This window comes from Protobothrops mucrosquamatus, unplaced genomic scaffold (genome assembly GCF_001527695.2).
Source record: "Protobothrops mucrosquamatus isolate PMUCROS unplaced genomic scaffold, P.Mucros_1.0 scaffold1840, whole genome shotgun sequence".
Taxonomy (NCBI): Eukaryota; Metazoa; Chordata; class Lepidosauria; order Squamata; family Viperidae; genus Protobothrops; species Protobothrops mucrosquamatus.
This window is the reverse complement of record NW_015387971.1, coordinates 24,117-33,219: the sequence shown is the minus strand read 5'-3', so window position 1 is coordinate 33,219 and position 9,103 is coordinate 24,117. Positions and strand designations below refer to the sequence as shown.

The following is a 9,103-nucleotide window of genomic DNA, read 5'->3' as shown; positions in this document are numbered from 1 at the left end:
TAAAAAATAGTAACTAGAACTGTCCTTTGAAAAAGCAAAAAGGCTCAGCAGCCAGCTCCCAACTATATTACAAGCATTTTGAAAGTGAAAAGATCACTAGGGTTGTTTAACTCTAAGCAACTCATTAATTAGCTGTCATTTTACAACAGCATTTCCCAACCTGGGTAATTTTGTATGGACTTCAACTTCCAGAATTCTTAGCAATGGCACATTCAATGGAAAATTCTGAGGATTGAAATTCACACATCACAAAACGTTGGACACACTGTTCAATAAACTATAATTAGATTTTAAGTTTGAGGAAGACACTGTTTTAATATAGTAAAAGAACTTAGAATCCACCATTTGTCCTCTCCAATTTTAATGAACCAATCAGTATTCCCAAGTCATTTTGTTCCAAGTGACTTTATTTATGTAAACGTTTCTCACTTTCCTAATGCATATATTATTTTTTACCTCCCGCTTCTCTCTGCTTTCTCGAGGACTTGTGTTCCTGCCTTGCCGGGCAGGCTCAGCAGAAGATGAACGCTTTTTCTCTCCCAAATTCTTAGAAACCACTTCGGTGTCTGGTTTTCGTGAACTTGACAAAGGAGACTTGCTCTGCCGTCTAAGGAAGCTCCTTTTTTGCACAATGGGGCTGCCTGATCTGTAAACAAATGATTAGGTTAATCCACAAGACTCTGCCCAAGTTTAATAGCTAATAACAAGACACAGAGTTTGATTTGCCAAGCTGTACCTGCTGTGGGAAGCATCTGATGAGGAAGAGCCATCTGGGGAGGAAGAGTGATCCCGACGGTCTTTCTGAGATGCAGACTCACTGGTGGACCTGAGAGTTAAAAATGAGAATCAGATGCATGCAAAGATCAACTTTAGTTGCACAACACAGGTAGATTAGGTGGTTTTTACCTCTTCCGTTTCTTTTCCTTGGATTTGTGTTTGCTTTTGGGACTTGGAGATCTGAGAAAAAAAGTTTGTTTTGAATCATTCCTGAACAGTGACGTATGCAGTGACTGTTTCTCCCTCTGTTCCTTTCATATCCTTCATAGGACATCTACTCTAGCAATACCCAAGAATAACTGTCTCTAACATACCAACTCCAAATTCAGCCAGGAGACCAATGTAAAGTTTAGATGTAGATACACATCTTCTGAAAGCACTGTAGAGTGCATGAGATCACAAACACAGCCAATCCCTAGGATCAGAATCCCATGAAAAGGCGCCACTGCTTTAAGATGTTGAAAACAAGTGCTAAATTTGCAATTCTCACACATTTTAAGGCACCTTTGGAAATCAGATCTGTGGAGCCCTGAGAATAAGTAACCAGAAAGAACCACTACCTATTACATCCAAACAATTTAAAAATGGCTAATGGTTATTAAGACTCACCTGTGCTTCCTTTTCTTTGATTCTGATCTAGAATTTAAAAAAAAACATAGTTGGTAATCTGATGTGGCAGATGTTTTTAATTATAACTTCCATCAGTTGCACCCAGTGTGTCTAATGAACACGAATTATAGAATTTGTATTCAGGTTGTTAAAAAAGCACCAGGTTTCCTGTCCAATATCAGACTTTATTCCCAAGTTACCAGAAAACTGATGTCACGCTCAATAACTTTAGCAAGGCAAGGCTGATGTTCAAAATTGATGCTGGATTACAAATGTGAATTCTGCCCATGAATCCCATCGAAGATGGTTATTAAGCAGATTTCTGGAAAAGTAAATGCAGCATACAGAGTGAGAACTACAAGCCTATCAGACAGCATGCCCCAAATTTTTATACAATCACTTTTTGCCATAGAGGGAAAAAAGATTGAAGCTTTAAGAAAATTAAAAAAAAAATTGTTTTGAAGACAGCACTACAAAAGACGTAGTAAATCATCATCATGATCAAATCGTGACATCCCTAAAATCCAATTCTCATACTGGACCAGTCACTTTAATCCTCCCTACAATCCTCTTACCTGTGTTTCTTTTTCTTTGAGCTTTTTTTCCTTTCTTTTCGAGAAGGTGATCTGCTCTCAGACCTTGAAAAGCCAAAAGGGCAAGATACATTTTCTGAGAAACTTTAAAATGTGAAAGTTCCTTTTCTTACTTCTAAATCTAAATCCCCCCCCCTCCGGAATCTAATGGATCTGAAAAAAGAATTCAAGTGTCTTGGGTTCACCCACCCACCTGCCTCTGTCTTTCTTCTTTTTCTTCTTTTGTTTTGGAGATGGTGAGCGGGAACTGCTGTAGTCTTTGATAAGACTGAGGAGACAAAGTCCAAATAATAAACAAAATTCCAGAATTCAATTCACAACATTCTACATAAGCAGCTGCCTATTATGAATCCTATCTTTCAGTCCCAAAGGTGCTTTTTCAAGAGGCAACTGGACTTTCTTGTTTTTCTTTGAAGACCTTTCACTTCTCATCCAAGAAGATTCTTCAGCTGTGATTGGATGGTAGGGAATGGAAGGATGAAGAAGCTGAAGAAGATTCTTGGATGAGAAGCAAAAGGTCTTCAAAGAAAAACAAGAAAGTCAAGTTGCCTCTTGAAAAAGCACTTTTGGGACAACCATGACCTGGATGACTGAGAATCTCCATAAACACCTATCTTTCCGTATTTTTTTCTACAAAAAGTAAAATCTCACAGGTACAAGAAATAAAGTCAATTATGCACAAATTCTAATCAAGAATGGAAATCAATCATGAACTATCTCATAAATTAGCATGTTATAGGGGTTTCATTAAGATGTAATCTTACTGCTTGTTTAATATTTCCTACATTTCAGGTACTTTATTTGAATTTGTCTTTTTAAAAAAAGTCTCCTAATACAATTGAAAAGCTCAGGTTTTTTTTTTACTGTAGTAGACATAACAACCAAAGCTACCTTGTAATCTCTTCTTGCTTATTTTCTTCCAGTAGTGATTCCTCATACCTGTACTGCTTCTGCTGCTCTTGCTGTTGTTTGGCCACTGCAGCTGTTGCTGCCTCCTTGGCCCTGCGGTTGGGGTCAAAAGAGCTGCCATCCACATAACTATCACTGATCCCAAAAGCAGCTCGCAGCCTCTCATTCTTCTTTTCACTGGCCTCAGCCAACTGATGGGTCTCTGTAATACTGGAGAAGAAAAGAAATAGTTAATAGAACAAATATATTACAATACAAGGATCCTATCAATACACAGATTGATAGGATCCATAACATGTTTTATGGAACAACAGCCTCTGTTAAGATGAAAAGTAACTATCATGATAAAACAACAACACAAAATCAATCAATGCCTTACTTACCTAGACTTCTGCTGCTGTTCCCCTTCTTTGACAACTGCCACATCTTTTTCTAGCAGCAGCATCCGAAATGTGGCCACTTTCTCCTGAATTTCCCCTTCTCCATACCTATTGTATGCATCAGAATAGAATTTATGGACTATAAAGAGATATTCCATTTAAAAGCTAAATCATTCAAATGAGGTTAAGAAAATATTTCTAAAATGCATGGATTATAAAAGATCGAACAATTCACCCTATAAAAAGTACATAACTTACTTAATATAGAATACTGATTAAAATGAAAATGTAAATCAAAAGAGTTTTAGTTCAAATTCTGCTTCTACTATGAATCTTTTAGAGCATCTTCACAAATCATTTCATCTCTTAAGCCTTCTGACCATTAATCTCTGAAAAATGTGGCCAATAATAGCCTATCTTACTGGACTATTCTATGTATTATTATTGCGTATTACCATTTATCTGTATATAACATTCAAAAATGCTTTATAATATTAGACACTATTAGTACAAAACATATTATTTTCAACCATTTTCATTTCTAGTATATCCCAAATATGATTATCCAGTTTTAAAATACTTGTAATAACCAAAGTTCTATTATGTAAAAATTTTCTTAAATTTTGATATTTTCTGAACTAATTCCACTGAAAGTAACTCAAAATGAAAAAAGCATACAGCTAATATCACAACACTGTATTCCTTTACCCCCTATATAGATATTATATTTAAAATACTTGTTCCGCTAATCATTCCAAAAAATAAATGAGACCTCTTTTTGTAAAAACTGAGTGCCAAACACCAGAAATGAGAAATTTTGGATGAAAAGCATACATCATATCATTCCCAAATCTGTATACTTTAATTAAGAGTGTTGGTTGATCGTTATTATTCTCACTCCTCTTCTCAAATCACCATCTTGTCTTGAAAACATCTTAGCCTTGACCATCCTGTAACAACTCACCCTTGCTCTTCCATGAGTTCAGCCAGTTCTAAGCATTTCAACTCAACCTTCCTTTTGCGCTCGTGATCCAGGATGTCCTGGTTGGGTTTTTTAACCAAAGATGACTCCAGTTTCCTCAGCTCCTCTTCTGACTTGTAGTCAGTCCGATCCTTCTTGTGGCGCACTGCCGAGAGATTCCTTTGCACGTAACCGTTGGTGCCACTGCCCCGGGGAGTGGGGAGTCCTATCCCATTGTACATGGCTCTCACAGACTAGCACCTCTGGTGCCTCTGATACCTAAAGACAGTATGAGAAAAGGCAGAAGAAAAAGAAAAGGGAAGCAATTGTTTTACCAAACTTTTTTCACATCACCATATGGGTATATATATCCTCCACCGCCTGCAATCAAAAGACTGCTATCTTTTTTCTATGAATCAACTACTTTTCCTTTTTGTTAAATCTCAAATCCATTCCGTCCCAGACAATACACATTTTATCATTCCCTCTTATTTTTCCTGAAAAATGCCTATTTCCTCCTTACTCATAATTTATACCTCACCACCAAATCCCATATTTTAATTTTCTCAACAGTGGACCAGAATTCAATGGTACATGCTTTCTTACAGGAACTCTTTTATTAAATAATTTCATATTCTCTACACTACTGCAACCACTCCCCGACTATTCATTTTTGTTTTCCTCAACCAAAAGTTGTAGTCAATCATCCAAAATTATTCAGCCCACAATTTTTGCTTCAATTCTCAAGATTTCAACACTTACATTCAGATTTGTTTTATCTTAATATATATCCTGTGCTCCAAGGACAAATCTATTAAGCCATTCTTTCTTTATATTATGTACATATCTTGTTTCTTTCCAATAGTTCCCGTTTAAAATCTCCTTCTCAATAAAGGAGGCAATCCTATGTATATTAACATGAAAACTTACTAGGACTTACTTCTGAATAAGAATTGGCCTGCACAAGTCATCCTCTAATCTTTTTACAAGCTTATCATCGAACCCTTTTCTTTAAAAAGCTGAATACAGCTACCACCTATCAACTAGATCCCTACCATTTACTAGTAATAATGATTTATACTGTATTATCCTCCGTCTTCCTTTACAGGCCCCTACTACATTTTCAAGAACTGAATAAGTTCATGCCTTCCACCCTTAAAAGCAAGATCTCAAGTCCAGCTCAGCCCACAAACAATATAAATAAACTGATAACTACACACACGTTTCCATATCGTTTTCTCTAGCAACATTTTAGCCGAAATAGCTTGCTCGGTGTCTTTAAAAAAAAATAATCCTTGGACTAACAGTTTGGGAATTGCATGGTGGTCCCCCCTCTACGTACGTATTAATCAGGCCCAAAACTGCTTTGCTTTTTTTTTTTTAATCAGCCACGGCTGAGTAGGTGCTGCCATCTGCTGTGACATATACTTCTTACCTTCCCTCCCAAAAAAATCCCCAACCTACCGACTGATAAGGCCTAGTCAGCCCTCTATTCTAATTCCCTGCCACCTCAGGCCCGACCTCCCTCCCTAGAAAGCATCCCAGCCCATTAGGACTCCTCCCTCAAGGCCTGTTGAGGCCCGCGATCCACCTTTACCCCTGCTTCGAGGTCCTCCCTGCCTTCCCAACACACGAAGGGCAAACCTCGCTTGCCTCTTACCTCAGGACCCGTAAAGGCCACCCCACGTACACACACACCAAGCCCGCGGCACCGTCTAGCCCCACCCCCATCTCCCCAGGCCTGCCGCGCCACCCCGGCCTCCAAGCTGCTGCTTCTCCGCGTTCCTTTCCTCGCGCAGCCCCGCGTCCCCCGACTGCTCCTCTGGCTTTTGCCTGCGCCACTCGCTCGCGCTCCCTTACCCGACGCAGCAGCAGCCGCCGCGGCGCAGGAGGAGGGGGAGGGCCAGGGGGAGGGGGGCAGGAGGTAGCCTGGAACCTCCCCCCGTCCCCTCCAATTCGCTCTCGCCTGGAACCCTCTCCGCCCGTTGGCTTACAGGAAGTGGAGTTCGTAAACGGCTGGTAGGACCTCCCTACCCACAGAGGACGAGAATAAAGACTACTCGTCCCGAGATGCCTCGCAGGCAGCACGAAGGTCGGCCGCCATTTCCTAAAGCACTCTTGGGGAAGCGAGAAGGGTGCCTTGGCACCGAATTTTCTCGGTTTCTCCTCTCACTTCCCTTCCAGCCTTTCTCTCTGTCCTTTATTCGCTATCATCAGACAGACACGCAGTACACTTGAGGAAATACAGCTCCAATCCTGGGGGGGGGGGGGTTGGGAGAGGGAAAAAGAGATGTAAATATCTGTTCCTCCCGTCAGCCACCGCGCTGTTCTAAATTAGAGTTGAAGGAGAGAGTAAATCTCGCGAGAATTTTAGGGCGGAGGACATGTGCATCGTGTCTACGTTCCTGAAACGCTATTCCTGTGAGCGTGTGTTTTCAAAGAACGCTGGGAATTGTAGTTAAGATATGACTTTCCTGTCAAAGCTGTCGCCCCAGTATCTTTTATAGGCGGACTACACATTCCAGTTGGAATTGCGAACTCCCCTCCTCAGTACATAAAAAGGAAGTCAATTGTTTTTCTAGACTGGAGAGAGCCTTCCCCGTAAAGCCCAATGGAAAACTTTAAAAATCTTCCGTAGTACTGTAGAGGGCGGATTAAAGCGATAGCCATGCTACTTATGTTTTCCCGTCATACACGGGGTTTCCCTTTTGTTAAAAATTGCTGTTTTCTGTTTCCTGATGAAGGAAATAAAAGTTATTCTTTTATAAAATATAACAATAAAGTTCTAATGTAACGATTGAAGGGGAAAAAGTTATTCTTTTGTAAATTGTAGAAATATAATTGTAGAAATGTAATGCCAATATATAAGACTGTCTATTTAACACAAATGTAACACTGTAACGCAAATGTAGCAATGCACTGCCAAATGTGTGAGAAGGTTTGTTCAATGTTTACTGCCTAAAAATCCCTCCGGAAACAGGAACTTACACTTTGAGTAGAAATCACTATCAAAGAGGGGGATTTTGACCCAAGGTGAAAATTATAAATAAACAAGATAACAGCAGATGGACGGAAGAGGTCAGGTTAACAAAGTACAACTTCAAAGTACATCTATAAAGATGAAAGAGCTTCTTAGATGTGACATGCATTGTAGAGGTATAAAATGCAGAGCTTGAAACCAGGCCATTGCTCTCTTGGAAAACATTCGAGTGGGAAGATTCCAGGAGGCTGCATTTGCAAATGCTCTTGTTCTCTTTTCTTTTCTTTCATTATTTTTACGTTATTCTCCAATAAAACTTTGTTTTGTTAACCAGACTTGTCTTTGTATTGTGAGTATCAAAATTTGGGGGTTTTACATCTCACAATCTTGGTGGAGAATGCGGGCATTAAGAGTCTCTAGGGGACACTGTTCTCAGTAAAATCAGGAGCACGCCTGTTGATTTCAACTGCCTGGAATTATCTGAGATCTAGTTTCCCTTTGCAGGCTCCGAGCCAAACTAAATTGACAACTCTGGTTTACAAAAATCAAAGAACTGGAAAAGGAAGAAAATCAGCAACTGAAGCCCAGACCAGGTAACCCAGTGCACTGGCCCAGGTAAGACACTTTTGCCCCAAAGTAGGGAACCATGCAATTGTACCTGGGTGGTCAGGAGAGCGATTGTGGGAGGATTTCTGCGATAACGGCTGTGTGAGTGTGATGGGCTGTGTTCTGGGAACACTGGTAAGTCCAGTGAGGTCCCTTACTCCCGTGAGGGGGAAGGCCAGCCTGAAGGGAAGCGAACTGGTGTTAAGAGTTTTGAGTGGCCGTCAAATCGAGAACCTCAGGGAACCATAATCAGGGAAACTCTCAAGAAGATGGGTTGTTGTTGTAAGTCATTGTTGTAAACCTAAAGAAAAAAATAACTGTAAAATTGAGTAGCTTCAAACAGGAAAACCCATCTTGTTAGCAGCAGACGCCTTGTGTCTGTGAATGGGTTTCCCAGGCTCTGCCCATGTGGAGCCAGGGTAGAAAAGGAAGTTTTGGGAAATAAGGGGAATGAGAGAAATGTGTGTATGTCTCTGTGTGTGAGTGAGAAGACCTTTTCCCCAATCAGTTTTCTGTTCTCTTTTCCTTGTCTTGGTATGTATATGTGTGTCAGAGTCTTTGTGTGTGAAGTAAATATGACTGTTACTAACCTCAAGAGAAAAGAAGATACCAAAAGAAACATCCTCACTCTGTTTGTCTGGCCAACAAACAAAGTGAAGAAAGATGTGTTTGTTTGTTTATTTTTTTCCTCTCCCTCTTAAGAACAGCCCAAAGTTACCTGCTCAGGCAGGAAATCCTATACCATTTTCTTGCCTATTAGTTCTGCTCTCTCCCTTTTGCAAATGTTATTCAGAAGTGTGTTAATGCCTTTTCAAACTCTATCTGCAGACACAACCTCCCTTCCCCCTTGCTTTTTTTCTGGCTGTGTTGTTTTGAGAGGGAGAGAGAGTGAAAAGAGAAAAAGGGGGGTTGATCTTTTTAACTTTTTCTCTGCTTAGAATTCAGGTTTGAGAATGCCCACTTTTGCAGTTTCAGCTTGCAATTTTTTCTACTCAAAAGAGGGGTCAGTAATTGTTGGACAACTTTTTTTGGAAATTTTTGAGTTTAAATTGTTTAAATTGTTTATTTATTTATTTATTTTTATTTTATTTTATTTAATTTAATTTATATGCCGCCCTTCTCCCGACGGGACTCAGGGCGGCGCACAACATACTTAAAACCAAAACATATATACAATCCCCCCCTTAAAACCGAATTAAACCAAATTTAGAGTTGCGTCTTTCAAATTCCTAAAAGACCCAGTATAAAATCCACCCTAGGTCAGGTCCGCTTGCTGAAAGAGCCATGT

The 9,103-nt window shown here is 39.9% G+C and overlaps 1 protein-coding gene across 1 annotated transcript; it reads right to left on the bottom strand.

Moving 5' to 3' along the window:
- Positions 1 to 1,905: 1,905 nt before the first annotated feature.
- On the bottom strand, positions 1,906 to 6,110 carry LOC107294139 (serine/arginine repetitive matrix protein 2-like). The gene is made up of 6 exons (XM_015823346.1): positions 6,090 to 6,110; positions 4,233 to 4,508; positions 3,272 to 3,376; positions 2,919 to 3,098; positions 2,173 to 2,247; positions 1,906 to 2,024 (listed from the first exon to the last, which is right to left on the bottom strand). Exons 2-6 carry the CDS (start codon positions 4,469 to 4,471, stop codon positions 1,958 to 1,960), a joined length of 666 nt encoding a protein of 221 aa, XP_015678832.1. The 5' UTR covers positions 4,472 to 4,508; positions 6,090 to 6,110; the 3' UTR covers positions 1,906 to 1,957.
- Between the last annotated feature and the right edge of the window lie 2,993 nt (positions 6,111 to 9,103).